Source organism: Microtus oregoni, unplaced genomic scaffold (assembly GCF_018167655.1).
Source record: "Microtus oregoni isolate MIOR12 unplaced genomic scaffold, Mior012 000004F_ref0000308, whole genome shotgun sequence".
Taxonomy (NCBI): domain Eukaryota; kingdom Metazoa; phylum Chordata; class Mammalia; order Rodentia; family Cricetidae; genus Microtus; species Microtus oregoni.
The window spans coordinates 8,339,214-8,361,394 of record NW_024543063.1 but is presented as its reverse complement, the minus strand read 5'-3'; the positions used below and the strand labels follow the sequence as shown (position 1 = coordinate 8,361,394).

General features: G+C 46.0%; 1 protein-coding gene across 1 annotated transcript in view; it reads left to right on the top strand.

Moving 5' to 3' along the window:
• The first annotated feature begins 7,490 nt into the window (after nt 1-7,490).
• The window catches only part of Trpm8 (transient receptor potential cation channel subfamily M member 8), a 70,711-nt gene continuing 56,020 nt past the window's right edge, over nt 7,491-22,181 (top strand). The window contains exons 1-5 of the mRNA XM_041650485.1: nt 7,491-7,607; nt 11,350-11,423; nt 15,654-15,810; nt 16,800-16,977; nt 20,487-20,659. Coding sequence (XP_041506419.1) covers nt 7,491-7,607; nt 11,350-11,423; nt 15,654-15,810; nt 16,800-16,977; nt 20,487-20,659 — 699 coding nt within the window. The remainder of the gene's footprint in view (nt 7,608-11,349; nt 11,424-15,653; nt 15,811-16,799; nt 16,978-20,486; nt 20,660-22,181) is intronic.

The window sequence follows — 22,181 nt, the reverse complement described above, 5'->3', positions numbered from 1 at the left end:
ATATTGCAGAGAAGGGCCATGTGTCTTTCACTCATGCCCTCCAACTGATAACATCACATATAACTGGATTTTTACTAGACCCAGGCCAGGGATTGGATGCAGATACCGGCCACAGCGTCACTGAAATTCCCTGCATTTTTTCATGCACTCATGTGTTGTTTTCGTGTGTCGTTTTATCACGACTATCAAGTTTCAGAATTGTCCCATCTGTAGAAAAGGCCCCAGGGCTGCTCTTCAGAGTCACACCCCCCTCCCCATCCACCTGTCCCCGCTGTAGTTCTTAGCCTGGCCTCTGCTAGGGGTGGGGTGGGGTGGGGTGAACTTGTTGCACTTTCCCGGCTCTGCAGAACTTGCAGGTCGGCCATGTTTTTCTGTGGCTGGAGGAAGCCTCCGTTGACCCGCATTGACCATCCAGAGCTGGGCTTTGCAGTTTACGCTCCTATCCCTGTTGGGTGGATCAGAATCTACATCCCGGGCTCCACGTCCATTGCTGCCTGTGTTCTGCCTTCCTGGTTCCCTTCTGTCCACGATCACACACCATGGACAGAAGCCATTTGCTGCCACCTTTTTCCTGGCTTGACACTGGCCATGGTTTGACGTTGGCCGTGTGATGCTGCTGGTCTTTGTCTGTGAGGGTAACAGCTTCATGTAGAAAATGAGGACCAACAGCAGTTCCGAAAGGCACTCTGCTCGCACACCTTGTGTTCAGCCTTGAGCTATCACATCCGCTCTTTTCCTCCCAATCGTCTTTGTGATCTCTTATGGATCTGAAGAAACACTATCTTCTGTGAGATCACCCATGCCCAGGGGAGGCTGTAACCAGAAAACAACAAGATGATTTCCAGGAAACAAAAACAAACTTGAGTTTGCACATAGAAGTTTTTATGAATAATATGAAAATTTTAGACCCATTTCTAGCCAGAATCAATAAAATATTAACCCTGATGAATAAAGGACAAAAGCATAAATGTGGTACAGAGAGAACAGCAAGAAGAGACTGCCCATAGTGTTTACTTTACAGGGTCCATAAAATCTCACGGAAGCAGAATCAAACATGGGGGTAAACACAGGTCAAGTTGTCAACATGTGAACTCTCTGCCAAGACCCTCACACCGATACCAACCTCCAAGTATGCACATTCCCCACCATGCTCCACTGAAATCCTTCCCATGGTGGTTTCTGGAGCTGATGGATGAGTCCAGGGTGAGCTGGTCAGGGAGGAAGGACCTGTCTGTGAGAGTGGAAGAGGCAGAAGTGACCATTAATAGGAAGATAATTTTTCTTCTCAGAGCTAAAGATATGCAACAAAGAGAATTGCTTAGTCCTATGTCAGGTCAAAGTCAGATGAAGTTGGTCATTGTGGTAAAGTGGGGTGATCAGTGCCATGGTAACTGGCAGATGGAAGCACCAACCACCATTTTAAAGCCTGGTTAGGGGCACGTGGTGAGAATGTAGGCTGCTTGTGAGGTCTGTCCCCCTTTGCTATAGGTAACTCTGAGTCAGGGGCCTTAGGAGCCCCTGACCTGGGCTTACACTATGGGACCCGAGTGGTGTTTGGTAGTCTTGTAGCCATCTTGGCATGATATTGTATTAAAAAGATGATTCTTTTGATACTTCAAGAGCATTAGAAGTGACTGTTAAATAAAAGGGTCTTGTGGTAGACAGGCTTCTGAGATCCCCGAGGATGCCCACTTCCCAGCATTGAGCCCTTATAGCCTCCCTCCTCAAGTGTGGGCTGGACCTAGAGCCTTGCTGCCCCTCAGAAGCATATAGAAATGTGATGGATTGTCACTTTTATGGTTGGGCAATACAAGCTGTGAATGTGTCTCACTATCATGCTTTCTCTGGGCTCTTCTTAGCTATTTGTTTCAATAAAGCAAGTTGCCAAGTTAGAGAGGCCCTTATGGTCAATTCACCATGATGGAGAGGCCCACATAGAATAGTCTCCATGTGGGACTTACACAGAGCAGTCTCCGTGTTAGAGAGGCCTACAGTGACCAGGTTCTATGTTAGAGAGGCCCACAGAGACCAGGTTCTATGTTAGAGAGGACCACATAGAACAGCCATCATGCGGGAGAGGTCCCACAGAACAGAAACCTGACGGTGGACTTAGGCTCGTAGCTGAGAAGAGACTGAGACCCTCAACTCTAACAGCCCTCAGGGAGCCAACTCCTGCTAACGGTAACTTTCTTCATTTAGTCTAATGGATGATGCCCCTCTACCCCACTCATGGAGCCCTCCCTCCTCTTACTAGCTCTTTCTCCACTTGCTCCCTCTACTTCTGGTCCATTAGGATGCAAATCTAATCAAGTTCTTCCAACAACTTAAACAATATCCCTGACTGTCAGGGGACCCAGCCTCAGCCTAGTTTTTATTCAGATCCATAAGCCTTTGCTTTGGCTTTTTTTTCTTTCTCCCTTCAGTGTTAGATTAGTAGGTATTTCTTGGTGTTTGTCTGACTTCCTCTTGGCATATGGTTTTCACTGTTACGGGAAAGAGAGTCTTCCATTTCTCCATGAATCCTGGGAGTGAAGGACACCGGAACTTTTATGTTTCGTTCCTATCCTCGTGACCTCTTATTTATGTGTATGTGTGTATGTCTGACTTTTATTTATGTGTATGTGTGTACGTCTGAATGAATGTACGTGCACTCCATGTGTGCAGTGCCTGTGGAAGCCAGAAGAGGCTATCAGATTCCTCTGGAACTGAAGTTCCAAATGGTTGTGACCCTGGCCCTGGAAATTGAATCCAGGTTTTCTGCAAGGACAACAAGTACTTTTAATGTTTGAGCCAGCTCCCCAGCTTTAGAGGTAGAATAGCATAAGAGCAAAGTGAACCCATCCTTAACAAAAGTTACCACTCAGTCCTGCAGGACTCTTTCTGTGCTGTTTTCCTAGTGAAGTCTTAGTCATGGTGGTCATCTTGGTGGGTTGGCTGACATTCGGCAGTGTCTGTCATTTTTCTTTACTTCATTGTCCTACCTCTCTCCAGAGTTCCATGATTTAGAGACATACACTCTTGTGGTGCAAAAGATAAGCCAAGAAGCCCCGGAATTGAAGCTTACATTTACAGAAGTGTTTTAGATGGTAGAACATCAGTACCTCCTATAGAAAGATACAGCCTCCAACAGGCATTTCTGTTGAGCCCTCAAGAGCTGGCAGATCAGCTGGGTGGTGGTGGCGCACACCTTTAATCCCAGCACTCGGGAGGCAGAGGCAGGCAGATCTCTGTGAGTTCGAGGCCAGCCTGGTCTAGCTCCAGCTAGTTCCAGGACATGAACCAAAAAAGCTATGGAGAAACCCTGTCTCAAAAACAAACAAAAAAATTTTTAAAAAAGAGCTGGCAGATCAGACAGCATGGGTATGTTATGCCAATGGTGTCGTACTGTATTAGAACTCTGCGGTCATGAATCCTGTCTTTCAAGTTCTATGTGAAGGTTTAATACCCAGTTGTAGGACAGGCTGGCATGAACAAATGCATCAGCTTTAAATTTTGGAGCTCTGTTCTCTGTATGGTTTTTCCTTGAGCGAAGTAGTGACTCCCTCTCCATTTCAAGAGACGAGAGAAGTTCCTCTGGCCACCTGTGCAGTTATATGACCGGAGCAAATGGGCAGAGTGGACCAAGGGCTGCAGAGCAGATGTTTACATCTTTATCCTTATGCAAAAGGAAACTTATGGAACCACAAATAAAAAAAACCTCTGCTCCTATTAATATGGAGAGGGGCCCCCGAGGGGACTCTTTTGAAGTTACACTTTTGGATGCTGAGTGAGCCCCCAAAAGCTATGTTCGTGAACAGACTTGGGGTTCTCTTCAACCATTTTATTTTCAGTTTCTCATCTCTCCCATCTACCCTTGAGATGCCTTCTGGTCCCTGTACCGTTATTTACTGATTGCTAACATTATTATAGTCTAGCATTTACCCTGGACTTGGGTCTCCCGTGATCTGTTAGTTTTCTTTCCCAAGACTCACATTGATAGTACCTCTTTAGAGCAAAGAGACCCATAATGACCATCTCTCCTCCAACTCCGCTTTCCTCTCCAGGTGCTCCGGACACAGAGACCTTTGTGTGGCCATCTTCACTCTCTCACCTCCTGTCTCCTAGAGGAGAAGGAGACGGCTCAGGTCAGGGGCTGTCTTCACTTTATCCAGCTCCAAGATGCTGTTCTTTTCATTAAAGACTTTTTTCCAGGTGACATACATGATGTATTTAATATGGGAAACCACGAAAAGTTAAAGAATAAAATTAAAATCATGCACACCCACCCACCCACACCCTCACCCACACAGAGTTATGCCTAGCACTTCGATGGATCTGGATCCGCATGTTTTTTGAGTGCTTTGTGTGATGTATTTGATAGTTGCCTTGACAGCAAGCATGCTACCCAACTTACATGTATAGGGAAACTGTCTGGAAGGATTCATTCAAGGTCCCAGGGGCAGTGTTTAAGCACAAGTGTAAGATCAAAAAAATTTTTTTTGTTACTTCCTTCACCTTGATCTTTTCCTACGTGCAAGAAGCCCTAGCGATTTTCCCATATCACCAGTACACGCCTGTCTCGGCCATTCTGCTGGTGATGGAAACATGTTGTTTCTAGTTTTTCCTGTGGCAAAAATCTCACTATTGAACTTTTTCCAAGCATAACTGTGTGTGTGTATACACACAGAAATTCACACTCGTGTGTGGTGGTGCACATGTGGACGCCGGAGGACAGTCTGTGGTGTCCATCTTCAGGCATGTTTCTGAAGAACAATTAATAAAAACTCAGAGAGAGAAATTGGGGTTCACCCTGAAGATTCGAAAAGCAAAGCAGCCAGCCACTGGTTCTTACCTCGACCTCAGTATGAAATGGCAATCCTGCCTCCAGGAATCTCAGAATGAGACTGTGTCTGAAAACTGTTTCCTCCCATTTTATAATTCTCTCTAGGGGCTGGGATTAAAGGCGTACACCGCCTGGTTTCTGTGGCAAACTAGTGTGGCTATTGAGATTAAAGATGTGCGTTACCACTGCCTGATCTGTAAGGCTGACCAGTGGGGCTGTTTTACTTCCTGATCTTCAGGCAAGCTTTATTTATTAAAATACAAGTCAAATGCTACTACGTGTTTCACCTTCTATTTGGTCTCATCGGCCTGGGACTTCACCAAAGAGCTGCTTGTTTCTGCCTGGGTATCTTGCTCTGGGTGTGACTGCCACACACCACCACGGGCAGCTTTTTCATGTGCCTTCCCGGGACCTAAACTTGGGTCTTCACACTTAGAGGCAAGCAGTTTGCCGGCTGTGCCATCTCTTCAGGCCCTGGGAGAGCAACTTTTTACTGTTTGAGAGTGTCACTCATAGGGTATGTTTAATCGATTCACCCCCACTCTCCTCTCCAACACCCTTCCCTCTCAGTTCCCTCCCAACTTCATGTACTTTAAAAAACTCTCACTGAGCCTATGCTATGCTGCCAGTACTTTCACGGGTGTAGGGCCATCCTTTGGATGCATTGCTGATGAAAACTAAGTCTAACTTCTTAACATATTTCTGGTTCTTTTATCTAGGTTCCCTGAAGCCAGTAACGATCATTTTTAATGTTTTCTTTACTGTTTGCAAGACTTAAGTTTGCTCTGTCACCACCAATGACTTTGCAGGAACTAAAGCAGTTGTTACCCTGCTTTCCACCCCTGACCCTCACCCCCACTGTCTGAATGTGTCTGTCCCTCACCCTCTTCCCAAACAGACAATACTGCCATCCACAAACCTCCCTTTGGTGCCTCATTATTGATGAACTCTTTCGGTTGGATTACAAGGAGGCTTAACAATATTTACTTTGATTAGAAGTTGTATTACCTGTCATGGATTTAGATGTCAGTCTTTGGCCCATTTTTTTCTAGCAGGTTCAGGGTTATTGAATGTGGTTAGGTTTTTGGGGGTGGTCATTGATTGGACATGCTGCTGCCCCTTCCAAGGCTCGGCTTTCTTTTCCTTCTGGTCTTTCTGGTTTTTGTCAGACTTTCCAGTTCCCTCTCCTTTGGGTGAGTGTAAGCCTCTTTTCCTTCCCTGTGGTTCTGCTAGGGCTCTCTCTTCCAGACCCTCTCCAGGACCCCAGGAGCTCTCTTCCAGTCTTTTCTCTTGGGACTTCTTCCAAAAGTTTTGTTTCGTTTTTCACATCGGAATGTGTCTAGAGGATCAACAAACATGTGTACCTGTACCATGTGACCCATGGGACACGATTGAAAGTGCCTGGATCACATGGGCCCACATTATCAGCTAACCTCAGACATGGGTCAGAGACCAATGCCTGAAAGAAGCGAGACAGTACAGTCAGCTGCACGACTTCCATGGTTTGGCAGGGATGTGGTCTCCAATGCAAAAACACACCTTTTCATTTGCAGAGCGGTGGAGCTTCTTGTTGCAAAGCAAATAAAATTGCTTCCCGACCATCTGGGCCCCATTCAGAAGCAATTTGCTGTATGGGAGGCATCTCGAATACATGGCAGGACTGATTTGCGGTTGTGCAGTAATGTATATGAAGTACCTATTAATACTCCGTGCAGCTCTTTGAAATGCCTGGGGGGGGGAGTAAAAGAGGCACTTAGTGCTTTAACCAGTTTGCTCTGCACACTGAGTGGGTTCTAGGACAGTTCCCAGGTCTGTGGCTCAGGAGAGTCTGTGCTGGTCTGGGAACGTGGATCTTGGATGGGGAGTCAAGGCCACGGAGCTGTGGGATCAGAAGCACTATGTAAGTGAATGCTGGGTCAGCTCTGTGTGCTAGGTGTTTCTACACGCAGAGGCTACAAGAGGTGGCATGGCAGTTGTCCTGGAGGGTTTGGGAGGGAGTACTGAGTCACCCAGCTGGCTCATCTGATGGACGTGTATATGGTATGCTTCCTATACATTGCCAGGTCCTAGAGTTCTAGTGGTGAACAGGATAGGCATGGCTTGGGCCTCACTGAGCCAATGGAGGCCAGGAAGAACAATATATGAGTCTTGTGATGGTTGCTTCAGGGTAGAAGATGCTCCAAGGACATGAGCATGCTTACAAACACTCCTCCACCCTTCCCCCACCAATACACAAACACAGAGAGAGACAGAGAGACAGAGACAGAGACAGACAGAGATATGCACATAGTAATTTTTAATATTGTTTAATTTAGCCGTTCCATATTCAGCAACCAAGTAGACAATTAGTGCAAACACAGTGGGTGGTACTCTAGGGTGGGTCAGACAGTTTGTCCCAAGAATGCTGTTGTCATAAAATGTTGCCATGCATGTTGCTACCATAGGGTGGCAGCACTGAGGCTTGAAGACCATAGTGCTGTAGGGCAGAAACACTTGCTGGGTCCTAGAGAATGAAACGTAATAGGTACAGGATTGATGAAGCTGGTGAGCCAGACAGGACACGGTACACTGCCCACGGCGATGAAAGGAAGGGGCACCAGGGCACATGTTTCCAGGGAAGCCCCTTTACTATCTATAACCCACCTGTCCTCCACTCTTCACAGGCAAGATGTCCTTCGAGGGAGCCAGGCTCAGCATGAGGAGCCGCAGGAACGGGGCTCTGGGCAGCACCCGGACTCTCTACTCCAGTGTGTCTCGGAGCACAAATGTGTCCTACAGTGACAGTGTAAGTCCACACTGAGGCCATTTGACGCGATGAGGGTTATCTAGTGACCAGTTTGCTCTCTATAAAACGTTTTCTCTCGTGTCCTGGTTGGTATGTGTTTTATGAGTCATTTTTGGTAGAATGTAGAAGTGTGTTCATCGCTGTATTGTATTTCAAGCATTTCTCTTTTAAGATGACAATCATTTAAATAAGTCATTAAAAAAATTTAAATACCGTGTTCCTTAAATCATTTTTTTTTCTGGTAAAATTTGAGGATTTCATATGAATACACTATAATTGTTTCTTCTGCATACCCTCTCTTTTCCCTCCAATTCCTATTGTGTCCCCACCCACAACCCCTTATTGAATTCAGACCTCTTCTTCTTCTTCTGTGTTGATTTCTCTCTCTCTCTCTCTCTCTCTCTCTCTCTCTCTCTCTCTCTCTCTGTGTGTGTGTGTGTGTGAAACCTACCCAGTCTCATTTGTGCTATCACCTTATTTGCATAGATCGCCCTCCCCCAGGCAGCCGCTGACTCCCTGAAGCTCTTTATCTCCCGGTGGGGTTTTGTGAAATTTTCCTCCATTCCTGTTGGCATGTCAGTTAGTGTGGACTTCGCAGGTCTTGTGCAGGCAGCCGTGTTGTCGAGAGTTCCTGGGAGCAACATCTCCATCCTGCTCAGAAGACATTATCAAGCATCAGACATTCCGGACTTCTGGGTCCGACAATCTCTCTCCTCCCCATTCTGTGATGTCCAAGTGTTAGCTGTAGGGGTTGTATTGCAGATGCCCCATCTGGGGCTGGGCAGTCAGGAGTCACTCAGTCCCTTCAATTTTTTAAATCATGTTTTTAGTGTTGATTTCACTACTCATGATTGATGCTCTCGTTCTCACCCTGTGGCTTCAGGACTGAGTTGTGATGTCCGTGTCCTCGACTCGGTTCTGTTGCTCTTGCCTCCTGGTTGCTTCCTCTGGCCCATCTGTCCTCATCCTGAACCAGCCCTGACACTGCCGACAGGGCGTGGCTTCTTAGTGGGTTCAGCTTAGTGGGACAGCAGGACATTAACTCTATTCAGTTTCACTCCTGTAATACGTGGTCCCCTCCCGCCTGCTCTCTATCCTGTCAGGTGTGACTCACACTCTGATTTGTCAGAACACCGTAGTTGGAAGTCTGGCTTTCACTGACTGCAGCATTAAGTGATGAGGTAGAAGCTGGATTTATAAAGAAGAAGGAACGGGGGTGGGGGAGGGAGAGCCAGGGTACCACTCATGCCATCATTTTCATCTGATTGGTCAATTGTGTGGATCCATGAGCTGTCAAAACACTCAAAAAAGGGAGCGTGTGCCTTTACAGAAGCCTGTGCCTTCTTCCAGCTGAAACCTACCTCCTGTGGCTGGCATGGAGGGAAGGGGTGCTCAGGAGCCTCAGGTGCCACCCCTCATCTTGACACCCCTAGGACTAAGTGCCCCCCCCCCTTAGAGTCTGTCCCCATGTCTCACTTTAGGGCTGCTCCATGACAGAGTGGACACAGGCAATGGGGACCTCTCCAGAATTTTCTGACCTTGCTCTCCTCCTTCTTTTCCTTTGACCCCAAGCAATGCAGCACCACTGGAAGGCTCTCTCCAAAGAACCCTTGACTTCAGGCACCAGTGCCCTCAGAAGTGGGATGAAGGCTGAGACTTCTCACTTCCTGTTGGCCTCCTGAGCACACACACACTTCTCAGAAAGTACACCTTCCAAGGGAATTATTAGCAAGAAATTATTTTTTAAAAAAAATCACCCTCTTCTCTAGGATCATTCCATGTCCCATACAGCTGTTGAGTTTCTGTCCTCCATGGTAGGAGCACTCAGAATCATCTAAGTGGATAAACATTCTTGTGAGGAAAACTGGGCAGCACAGAGTTCCCAATGCCTTCTCTGCAGAGGAGCAGAGGAGCTGCGTTTATCCTAAATTTTGCTGAGGAATACACATAGAGGAATGGATCTTCCAAGCTTCCAGAAGCCGTCATCACCATGACATGGGAGCCACCTCCAGACTGAGAAGCGGAGGCTTCAGAGTGCCCTTCTCCTGCCCCAGGTCGCAGGCACTCTCCTGAACTGTGTGTCACCTAGTCTTTGTGGGACTGCCTGTGGGGCTTGGCTTTGTCTCTGTTGGATACAGGCACAGCTGGGCTCGACAAAGGCCCCTTTGTGGGTTCTTTATGTTTTATTATCACTAGTTTTGGGGATTGGTCCATGTTGATGCATATAGCCGCTGTCTATTCTTTGTTCCGCTATGTGGAACTCCGCTATGGGCTTCTGCTTACCCAGACTCAAAGAGACCGATACTTAGGTTTCTGGCATTTGATGCTGGGACCAATACCACCCAGTGTTCTTGGATGTATACACTGGATCTATCTGAGAAACACAATGCCCTTTGAGGGCTGATAGTTGAAGATGGAATGTCTCCTTCAATGGGTCTGGGTTTGAACAACGAGATCTATGGGGCCCACTCATATTCAAAGGGTGAGAACGGAGGCGAAGGTCCCCAGTGCCTGATACCAGAGTAGTTGTCAGTGCAGGCGCTGGGAATGCATGGCAAACTCCAAACAGGGAGGAGCCCGCCTTTTGTAGCACATGTCTGGCTGACTCTTATGTAGGGGACAAGAAGTTAGGGCTGGCTTCAGAGCTAGCCTGTCTTGTGAGGCCACCAACAGGGGAAGTGGTCTGAGTACATCAGCTGCCAGCACCTGATGACTTGCAATTGACTGGGGCTCCTGTGGAAGGGAAGCTCCTAGGAGCCACACTGCATCAGGGCTGGACATTTCCGAGGATGGAGTTCCATGGATTGAGAGAGTACAGGCTCTTGGGAAACCATTCTCTAATGGGTCCTCGGAGAAATGGCTTCACGTGTAATATATCCTGAGTGGTACCAATTTACTCTCTCACCTACTGGGAGTGTGAGGTCCTTCGCCTTCCTCCTCATCTCCAGTGGCTGGCAACTGTCCTTTTGATTTAAGTTTTGTTGATCTGGTAGGTAGATGTAAAGTGGTAGAGCTTTTATGTATTTTATGTATGTAGGACTTTCCTGTGGGCTCCTTTTTTTCCATAACTTCTCTGTCTCTTGCTGTTTTTCCATCAGACCATCTGCTTTGTTTCTGTTGATTGACAGTCCTTCTGTATCTTGGTCACTATTTATGATACATAACTATTGATTGCAAACTCTCTCCTTGTGAGGAATATGAGTGTTTCCAAATGTCTTTCTCTGCCAACGTAAGAGACATCTTTGGTTTCTAAAAGCCTGGGATGGTTCTTATTACTAGTTCCCAGTTACACCTAACCACCTTGCCCAGAGTGGAGCAAATACAAATAAAGGGCATTTTAGAAAACATCTCTTTTTTTAAAAAACAAAATCAGGCAGAAGAGGGCTGAAAATATGCACAGATAGTTTTTTTTCTAATCCCAAACTATCATCCAACACTTCTGTTCCCTAGTAACTGTGAAGAGAGAAAAACATTGTATGAGTGTGTGTGTGTGTGTGTGTGTGTGTGTGATGCCAATTTATCCACAAGACAATGCTAAGCAACTTTGGGAAACATTTTCATTTAGTTAAACAGTTTGAATGTATGTGTCATTAAAAATAAACTCAGGGTGGTCTAAAAGAAACAAAAAGGACGCCATGACAACCTTTGGGGAGGGCTAGGACATGGATAGTATTCGTTAATCCCAGCAGATCTGAGAGAACACACGAGTAACATATTACTCTCCATATTTTTTTTTTAACAGGATTTGGTGGATTTTATCCAGGCAAATTTTAAAAAGCGAGAGTGCATCTTCTTCACCAGAGACTCCAAGGCCATGTAAGCTGCAGCTGTCGTGCACATTGGCTTCTGTGTTTCCGAGCACAGCCAGCGACTGTTGGCACAGTGAGCCCTTGGGTTCATTACTGGGGATGGTTGCCTCTCTAAAGTCCCCGATGGCGTGTGATTAAGATGGCTCTGACATGCCTGCAGAATTCCCTGCTTCCGCTCTTCTCTCTTGTCTCTTAGCTCTGGCCATATCGCAGTTGGTAAAGTCACTGAGAGGGACTGTCACTCCCTTCAGGGCTCCCATGAGCCTGGGAGTCCACCCTGTTACCTAACACTTCGCAGGCAGCTCTACCCATAGGCTCCTGCACTATCTGAATGTCCCTTCCTCAGGGCTGTGGTCCTGGGCACTTCCCTTCTAAGTGGGTGCTCCTTTACATCAAGTCTTCTGTGTTTGGGAGTTCAGCCGCCTGCAAGAGAGGCCCCACAAACCCAACACACAGGGGTCTTTCATGATGTTAATGAGCAGAAAGGAAAATGAATGGGTTTGACCCTGTCTGTTACAAGACAAGGGACTCGAAGTGGCAAGAAACACTGACACCCTTCCCTATTTTGTGGTTACTGGACAAGCTAGATGACACAGGACACAGATCACCGCTGAGACCCTGGGGTTGCCATGTGTGTGCTAAGCCCAGGTGGACCTTCGCCTTCATCCCTAGTGGATATCTGTTTCTTGAGTGGTCCCTGGGGGAGGATGCTGGAACTTCTCCTCCGCCGGCACCTTTGAGCCCAGCAGCTACCTGCTGCCACTCTTAAAGTGGGATTCCCATGGGTCCGGACTGTCTCTTTGGCTCTCACTTCTTGGTCCATGTTGAGTCCTGTGTAGAAACAGGAGGGACACTGCAATTGTAGCTCTCTGCAACAAAACTCTGTGTATCGAGCTATCAACATGGCGATGTCATGTGACTGTTGATCTTTTGAAATGTTGCTAGGGTCAGCAAGGAACTGAATTACCAGCTTTAATCATTCTTTGCTCAACTACAAAATGAAATAGCCACGCATGGTTCTTGGCCGCAATAAAGATGTGTGTAGCTCTGTGGGATTCGGAACTATGGTTTTGAGGATGTGAATTAGAAAGCCAGTGCCCCACACCCCACCCCCAACCCTTCCCAGCTCTCCTCTCTGCTATCCCTGCCCCTCCTCCACGTGTCTATACCCCCAATTCTTTCCTGGCAAGGCCCTTTCCCTGTTTCTAAACAATTCATGCAGATTGGTTCTTGGAGGGCTACCAACCCACAAAGGAGCCAGACAACTTCTTTGGTCAAAAGATCATTTAAGATGTACCCCTATCCTTGGCAGGGAAAGGGGCTCAGGACTCTATCTTCAGCTATGGCAAGGGCAAGTGGACCATCTGCTACTCTACTGTGAGCTTGGGTGGCTGGGGACATGTCCCAAAGGGTAGTGGATTGGCAGGCAGCAGTGACAGAGAAGAGAGGGGCATGGGAAGCAGCCTTGTCTTGGGAAGTCCCCAAGGACTCCGTAAGAGAAAGGGTTATGGAAATGGTTCAGTCCCAGCAGGCTCTTGTTTCCTTGGCTAAGCTGAGTGAAGCCCCTTGGGAGCTGTGCAAACAGAGGCAATAACACTCGATGGTACAGGATCTAGTCTGTAGCTCGATTTTTTTTTATAATTTTAGAAAAACATTTATTATTTTCACAGATACTTTGAGCCAGGACAGTTCTCACACTCTGCAGTCATTAGGGGTCCTGTTATAGAGTTCAACGAGTTGAACTGAAAAAAAAAACAGAGCTTGCTTTGAGGAGACAGGAATGCCATCTAAAAGCAGGCAGTGGTCGGGTCCCTTGAGTAGTTAGAAACCGTGACTAGGTTTGTGGGGACTCAGAAAGTCCTGTCTGTCCCTTTCTCCATTCCTTCTTAGTACCCACAGGACTTTTGTGTGGCCTGGAAAGAGATGAGAACAGACCTTCTGATCCCAATTCTGATTTTCTTGCCAAATTTCCAAGAAAGGAACACCAGTGTCAAAACTATGCATGGGTCTGGTGACTGGATAGGTGCTCAGGATTCTGGTGCATAAGCAGGGTCACCCCCATACAACTGTACAGATGGTGTTGGGGAGCAACAGCAGTCTCTTTAGGACCCAGGTCAAGTGTGTGCTCCCCAGGAGGGACCTAAAAGAGGAGGCAACAGCAACAGTTTCCTGGACAGGAGCAGCTGCTGGTGTGGATTCCTGAGGAGTCCCCTTTGCTCCTCATTCCTGTTTGCTCCTCACGGTAGCCTCTCCCTTGAGGGGCTTTGGTGCCTAGTCTGGCTTCAGTACTTCACATGGAGGGCTGTTAACAGAGAAGCCCTGGACCCCTGGGATGCAGCTGAGGTCACCGCTTCCCGGCAGTAGAAACAGGTGGTTTGGTTGGGCCACAGATCACTGACTTCTGCAGTGCTCACGACCCTTGTCTACTGAGCTGTGAGCTTCTTCTGCTGAGTGTTTAGAAAAAGTAACAAAAACACAAGTCACCCCTATCCCCTCATAAATGAAAATACGACTGCCATAGGTAGGGCTTGACCTACATTTTGCTTTATGCCAGACAAATTCAGTGGTGGTGAAGACCTTGAAAGACAGCGCTTCCTCTGGTCTGTAATAGTGATGTGTATGCATCCATGCATCCTAGAAGGAAATCTAAAGTACCTATTTTACACAAATCATTGAGAACGGTTGCAGATATAAATTATTTATAAGAAGACTGATTAATGCCATGTCTCTTTGCTCATCCGTTCACACAGTGTTTGCTAGAGGCCATTATATTTTTGGATCGCGAATATAAAGTATAGAATCCAGCCAGAAACAGCCTTAACAAGATCTTTTCAATTGACATATCTTTCTCTGGCTCTGACTGTTGGGGGAAATTTTGCTGCAGTTGACTGAGTATGTAGGGTACAAGGATGCTGGAAGTGGGTGCGTCTTCTGCACTGTCCCCGTGCCCTGGAGTAGGTCCACATCTCAGGTCATATACTTTATTGTATGGATGGAGACACTGGTAACAGTGAGTGATATTAGTCTTCCTAGCCTTGGGCCAAGGATATAAAATAGGACATTGAGCTTTTGGTTATCTATGATGATGTTGGGTGACATTGTCTGGCTCCATTGTTCTTTTGCTCTGTCCTTCTCGACTATGGAATTGGTCAAACACAGACCGTGTTTGCAGATATTTTTTACCGCACTTTTACTTCTTTCGGTTGTTAGTCCTCCATTGTTTCTTGACCTGCATGTGTGCGCCACCCCGAGCTGAAGGTCTCCTTGGCAGAGCATGCGCTGTGCACCAGGCTCACTTGACGCTTTGCGTCATTTCCAGCCCTCACAGCAAGCCGGGCAGGAGAGGGACTGTGCCAGGACAAAAGGAGGCATTTGGTTGGTTCTGTGTGATCTTTGCCAAGTTTCTACTTAGCCACTCCAGGAGATGCCAGGCAACTTGAGGGGCAGGAAATTTCATCAGTTTCAACTTGGGTGTTGCAGATGCTATTTAATAATAAGTAGTGTTCTCAGACACTTGTTGCATGATTACGGGGTATTCTAGAAGGGGAGGATAGGCTGCACTACTTACCACGGTGTCTTTAATCCTCTTTCAGCTTCCCATCATGCACGTGTGCCCCCTAGTGGACAGTTAGGATTGAGTTCTGTGTACTTTCAGTGGGAAAACCTAATGCTCACTACAGCAGTTTTCCTTGTCTAGATTGAGCTGTTACTGACCCAAAGTCATCTAAGCAGTGAATATCTGGTAGAGAATGGTGGTTTCTAAGCTCTGGAGAACTTTGGACCCCTACCAGGCATGAGCATAGCTCATGGGAAGAGCTTACCCCTCCTCAGAAGAGCACAACTTGCTTGGGCATCCGGTGAGGTTGGCACTGAAGCACTAATGCCTGTATGTCGCTGTGAGTTAGCTCAGACTCACATGAGAAGCTGAGTTCTGGTTCCCAGATACCTGAGTTCCACCTCTTACCAGCTTCATGGCTTCTCACACAGTTAATGCAGGGCAGGAGTCCTTCTCTGCCTCTCTGCTCCCAGCACAGGGCAAAGCTCATTGACAAACAGATAATTAGCAACAGGAACAAACCATGAAACTCCTTTCTAGACAATCAGCCAAGATGAGGGAAATAGCCTGGGAGTAAGAGACGAGGATAGCATTTCTTGTGCCGGTTGAAGTTTAGAGTGCGTAGTTTATCCTAAGATGTGACAAGCCATTTGAGCAGACGGAAATCTGTTCCTTCCCCAGGGAGAGCATTTGCAAGTGTGGCTATGCCCAGAACCAGCACATCGAAGGCACCCAGATCAACGAAAACGAGAAGTGGAACTACAAGAAACATACCAAGGAGTTTCCGACAGACGCCTTTGGTGACATTCAGTTTGAGACTCTGGGGAAGAAAGGCAAGGTAAGCCCCCATGTTCTGCTTTAATATATGTGCTAAGGGCTTGGGCCACCTTGGTCGCCTTGAGCTGTTTCAGTAGCATGGAGGTGGGGATGGGTGATTGCCCACACCACTGCAGGAAAAGTCGGAAGACAGCGTCTAGACTGTGCTCAGTCTGAAAACTCAGTAGGTAAGGGTGGCATCATGGCTGGAGCTGTGGTGGAGCCACGTCATGGGTCCCTGTGACATCCTGAGCCTGTTAGAGGAAGGGAGAATACCTTTGTGAGTAGCTTGGGGCAGCATCCCTAAGGATATACTGTAGGGGGTAGTTCTTCAGGATGGAGAGAAGCCTGAGATGCCCTTCCGCGATGACCGTGTGAACTGGGTCTGGTTATTTCTCGCGCCTCCATACAGGCCCACTTAGGGAAAATAGTTTTCTATGTTGGGGCCTTTGGTCCCTGACAATATACTGTAATCTCCAATGAAGGCGACATTTCTTTATATCCATGAGTTTTACAAGGGTCTTTCCATTAGAAACTGGTCTCCCCCAAGGGTTCCCATATTCTGTTTCTACGATAGCTCAATCCATAGGCTGGATGTCTGGACCTTGACCCTATGAGTCCCCAAGCTCTGTATTTGTAGTCCCTGAGCACACGCAGCTCCACCCACTGTCTGGGGCTCTGCCTCATGATGGGTCAGCGAGTCTTCCCACAGGCTGCCCATCTCCTCCTTGGCTCATCCAAGTGTGCCAAGATGGTAGTTTGAGGACCCTTCATCATCTCTTGTCTACCCAGCTTTCAATACCTCAAGGGCCAGGTAAAGTTTCAGGATCTCCATCCGGCTTGTGGAAACATTCAGGGTCACTCTTCCCCCATGTCTTCCTTCCACTTTCCAGTAAGGCCCTGGCAGCAGCCCTGCCTAGGACACCCTATCCCGTGCCCCAGGTGCAGCCACCCACCCAACACCCCCGGGGGAGAGTACACAAACCTGGCGCTTTTATCCTGCCCCTACAGTATATCCGCTTGTCCTGCGACACAGACTCGGAAACTCTGTATGAACTGCTGACCCAGCACTGGCACCTCAAAACACCCAACCTGGTCATTTCAGTGACTGGTGGCGCCAAAAACTTCGCACTGAAGCCACGCATGCGCAAGATCTTCAGCCGGCTGATTTACATCGCACAGTCTAAAGGTATGCTAGTACTGAGAATATCTCGGATTATTATTCCTAGACCGCACTGCATTTTGGGTGCAGAGGATAAAGTTTGCACATGCTACTTATTCGCAGAATCCAGATATTCCTAGAACTATGTAAGTCTCTGTGGGTTATGTGCCTGTGAGTGTAGGTACCAACAGAGGCCAGAAGAGGGCGTTGGAGCAGGCGATACAGGCAGTTGTGAGCACTCTGGGTACTGGGTATTGAATTGGAGCCATCTACAAGTGCAATATGCACTCATAATGGCTGAGTCATCTCTCCAGCCCAGAGAAATATAGTTGTCATCTTATTATTCTAAATAAAATTCTCAGGCAGATGGAAAGATAAGATTCTCTGGCTGGCAGATTTACAGAGTAACTCTCAGTTGGGGTTAAGGTGTTAAATCTTAATTACAAAAAGAATAGTTCCCAGTAGTTTTATTTTATTATTTTCACATATAAATTTTAGTCAGAATATTCTAGTAAATAATTAAAAAGGCATTTTAGTTAGATTTTTCTTTAATCTTGGAGATCGTTGGTGTGCTTTTGGAAACAGAGGCTGCAGGCCACAGCACTGTGAACACTGTGTGGTTGTGTGACCCAGATAATGGTAGCTTTGACTTCATATGCTCAACTTAGCATGTTCTCTCTTTTACTTTTTTAATTTTAAAAACTTTCAAGCACTGCAGAAATGTTTCAAGAGTAATATGATGAACATAAGTGCATGCGTCTAGACTTACTGATGGCTGGTATTTCCTGCATTTGCCTCCTATAAATATCCCTTTGTGAATTATTCTTTTATGAATTTTATTCCATGACTATTTTATGAATATTTGTGTACTAGGATTTGGGACAAAATGATTTGAGAGTGGGCTGCAGACATCATGGCTCTTAGCCCCCCAATTCACTGGCCTGCGTCTTCGAAGAGAAGGGAAGTCCTTTACATATCTCACTGCAATTTTCCAGCCTGGGACAAGGACCGTTTACATTCCCTGACACTGGTAGTCCATTGTCGATTGTGCCTCTTTAATGGCCTTTCTAAATAAGGCATATTTTTTTTCTCCATTTGTGTTCCAAATTCCTTTAACTTTGCATAGCCTTCTGTTTTTCTCCATCAGCACTGGTTCTCAGTCTCCGTCCATCGCCACACTTCCATGAGAGCACAGCCACAGCTTTGTAGGCTGAGTCTCAACTTAGGCTTGGTTGATGGTTTTCTCATAAGTGAGTTCAGTTTACTTGGACGTTTTTGAAACGTCTTTTGCAAAGAAGCCTTGACCGACAGAACTGAGGAAACACATTTTATCTTAGATAGGAATTTTCCAGTGTCTGTCCAGGGTGATTGCAAGCCCTGGGAATAGGGTAGAAGAAAACACATGGAGTCCCTGGCACTGGGCCCAGCATGATGGCTGAGCAGGTAAAAGAGCTTATGACAAGACTGACAGTCAGAGTCTGATACTGGAACCCACAGACAGGAGAGAACTGACTGGAAGTTGTATCCTGACCTGCAACTGTGCTGTAGCAGAGATGCTCAAGCACAAGTACACACGTACACACACACAGATACACATATTACACAAACATACACATATATATTACGCAAACAGATACACACATGTTACACACACAGATACATACAGATACACACATATACATATATTACACAAACAGATACACACACATATCACACACAGAGAGATACACACACATATACACATATTACACAAATACACACACAGATACACATATTATACAAACATACACACATATATATGTATTACACAAACAGATACACACACATGTTACACACACAGACAGATACACACACATATACACATATTACACAAACAGATACACACACATATCACACACAGAGAGATACACACACATATACACATATTACACAAATACACACACAGATACACATATTATACAAACATACACACATATATATATTACACAAACAGATACACACACATATTACACACACAGACAGATACACACATACACACAGATACACACACATATACACATATTACACAAACAGATACACATATATCACACACAGAGAGATACACACACATATACACATATTACACAGATACACACATATCATACATACACAATGTGAACAGAGTAAGTGGCTTTGGCCTAGAAGACAGCTCATTTCTAACTAACTTACAAAGTTGACTCTGTTAGTTTAGCCAGGGCAAAGAAGGCAATACTCCCTGAGTCCTTGGTGTTGGTCATGTCCAGTTACCTTATTTTAAGAAGAAACACTGAGAACTGGTTTAGGAATTGGGTATGAACCTTCTAAGGGCCACAAGGCACTTACGGATTAGCAGGTCTTTGATGTGGGAGGTGACCGATGACCTAGTTCTTCCTTGTCAAATATGGCAGGGAAACTAGACAATGGAGACAGACAGCAAATGAATGGTCTTTCTAACAACTATAGAAGAGGGCTGCCTCAGGACTTTGAAGACTTCTATTGCTAGAGCTGATAAAGAGAGAAAATAGCGACTTCTTTCAGGGTGGAGACTGCCCTAAGGATAGTGTCCTCAAAGTGGAAACTTCCCTAAGGATGGAGAATGTCTCCAAGATGGGAATTGCCCTAAGGATGGAGACAGTGTTCAAGATAGGGGCTATCCTAAGCATGAAGACAGTGTTCAATGTGGGGGTGGCCCTAAAAGATGGAGAGTGTCTTCAAGGTGGGGGCTGCCCTAAGGATGGATAGAGGCTGTGTTCAAGGTGGGGGCTTCCCTAAGGATGGATGGGGACTGTGTTCAAGGTGGGGACTTCCCAAAAGATGGAGAGTATCTTCAAGGTAGGGTCTGCCTTTAGAGTGAGGACTGCCTAGGCTACAAGTTACACAATAGTCATTTCCATTATACTAAATAATTTTTCTGTTGTCTGGTGCTGGGATCCGAACCCATAGTCTGACATGTGCTGGTAAAACACTTTGTCTCTGAGCTACAGCCCGAACCTGCAGGTCTTTAGTTTCTTTTATTTTTCATTGAAATTCAGAAAAGTGCTTGACATTGAGAGGATCGTCAGATATAAACCTTGAGTAATAATATACACAGTTATGTAAAGCAAAGCAGATTTGCTGGGGCTAGGAAGGTCCAGCCTGTTCTGACCGGCGTGAGGTCTGGAGAGAGAGCACACTGCCCTCTATGGTTGCACTGCCCAGCTCACTTATGGGCTCAAGCCAGGCATTCACTGTTCATGAAAGCAATCCTTTGGAGACTCCTGAGTGCACCTTCTGTGGAGGCTGTGAATGCATATCTAGAATGGGGCACCGAACCTGTGCTGTCTAGTACATGCCCCTCAGGAACCCCCGATGACCTGGGATTCTCTTCTTGTTCGCCATGTGCTCCCATCCCACAGTCCGGCTCTCAATGCAGCATCCGGGAGCTCATGGCAGGAAGGTTCCCTCAGGAATCTAGAAACACAGGACCAAAACCTTACTCAGCACCAGGTGAAGTTCCGTTCCCCGTCCCTCATCCACAGGTGCTTGGATTCTCACGGGAGGTACTCACTACGGTCTGATGAAGTACATAGGTGAAGTGGTAAGAGATAACACCATCAGCAGGAATTCAGAAGAGAACATCGTGGCCATTGGCATCGCGGCATGGGGCATGGTCTCCAACAGGGACACCCTCATCCGGAATTGTGATGATGAGGTATGTGTGGAGCAGGGAGGCCTGTAAGGTTCTGTGGGGGAAAGACTAGGGCAATGGCCATGACCCGAATGCTGGGGCTCTGTAGTGGAGCCAGATGGTGGGAAAGCCTGTCTTATGAGAACAACCTATAGACCTACTATTAGTTCCAAAGCAGGAACTAATAGTGGAGGCATTTTGCCATTAAAATCGGTCTCCAGAAAGCTCCTATTAGACTTGGGTGCACTGTTTTTATGAATTATGATTCAAATCAATCTCAGAAGAGTTCACCTGTAGGTATACTCCTGCACTACGGTGCCGGATTCTTAGGAATTCAGGTTTATTATTGTTCTCCAACTTTAACCCAGTGTGGAGAAGGCTGAGACCCATACTACCAAATGTTTCCAGAGAACTGATTTAGGAGGTAGCAGACCTCCCTCAAATTATGTCCAGAATGCACTACAGATATATGATATCTACTGATATATGTGTCAGGTGTGACGTTTTGGAAACAGTGAGAAACTACCCAAGTCCTACTCAGGAGATTTGGGCTAGATGTTCAGAAATCTATATTTAATGCAATCTTATTCCATCTGAGGCTCACTAGGCATTTAGATGGTAAATGTTAAGGGCTTAGTTTTAAAAAACAGCCTTCACTTTCTTGTTTATGTTGCCATTTTGGAGACTAATAAGGGGGTACAGGAACCTAAGAAGTCAAATCTGTGCTCTCCACGGAGCTTTGTCACAAGTATGAAACTGTTTTTGGAAAGTGCCAACAATTGCACTAATAAATTCATCCCTAGAGAATTTGATATTAGGGCAAAGATTTCATTAAAGCATTCTGTAATGCCTAAGAATTGGCATAAATCTAAATATCCAGCAATACTTGGGACTCAGTATTTATTACTAGATATTATAATCTAGTAATATTTATCACTAAAGAGGGAAGCCCAGACAGATCACCATGTAAAAATGAAGAATAACCACAGAGGTAGGAAAATACTCCTTCTGAGGATGTTTTGACGGTATGGAAATGCTGATCAGTGTGAAATTATGAAGTGTACAGATAATAGCTAAATGCACATAAAATCTTGATGACAACAACCCACGGCTCTTAGAATTAAGTATAATTTACATTTGCATTTATATGCTACAATCTTCATTTCCGTAGAAAACATAGTTTTTTTAGAGACTTAAATTATACTGCTAGATTTTTTTTTTTAATCCTCTTTTTACTTCTGATGACAGTCTTCCATGACAGCATGATTTTGCAGCAAACTCTTATGATATTGCGCTTGGCTTCCTGGTTTCTCTAGTATTTTCCTGGGCGACAGTGTTTGGTCTTCTGTATAAACAAAACATTCACAACCATCTCATTGGCCACATCTTCTGACACAGGCTCACCAGGATCATTGTAGCGCTCGCTGCTATGGGAGGAACAGGATGGAGGCTCAGCCAACCTGAAACAAGGCCACTGTTTGAAACATGCCATACCTTATTTTAGATCTGCTTCAGAGAATTTTCTTTGTTTTCATCATCATCATCT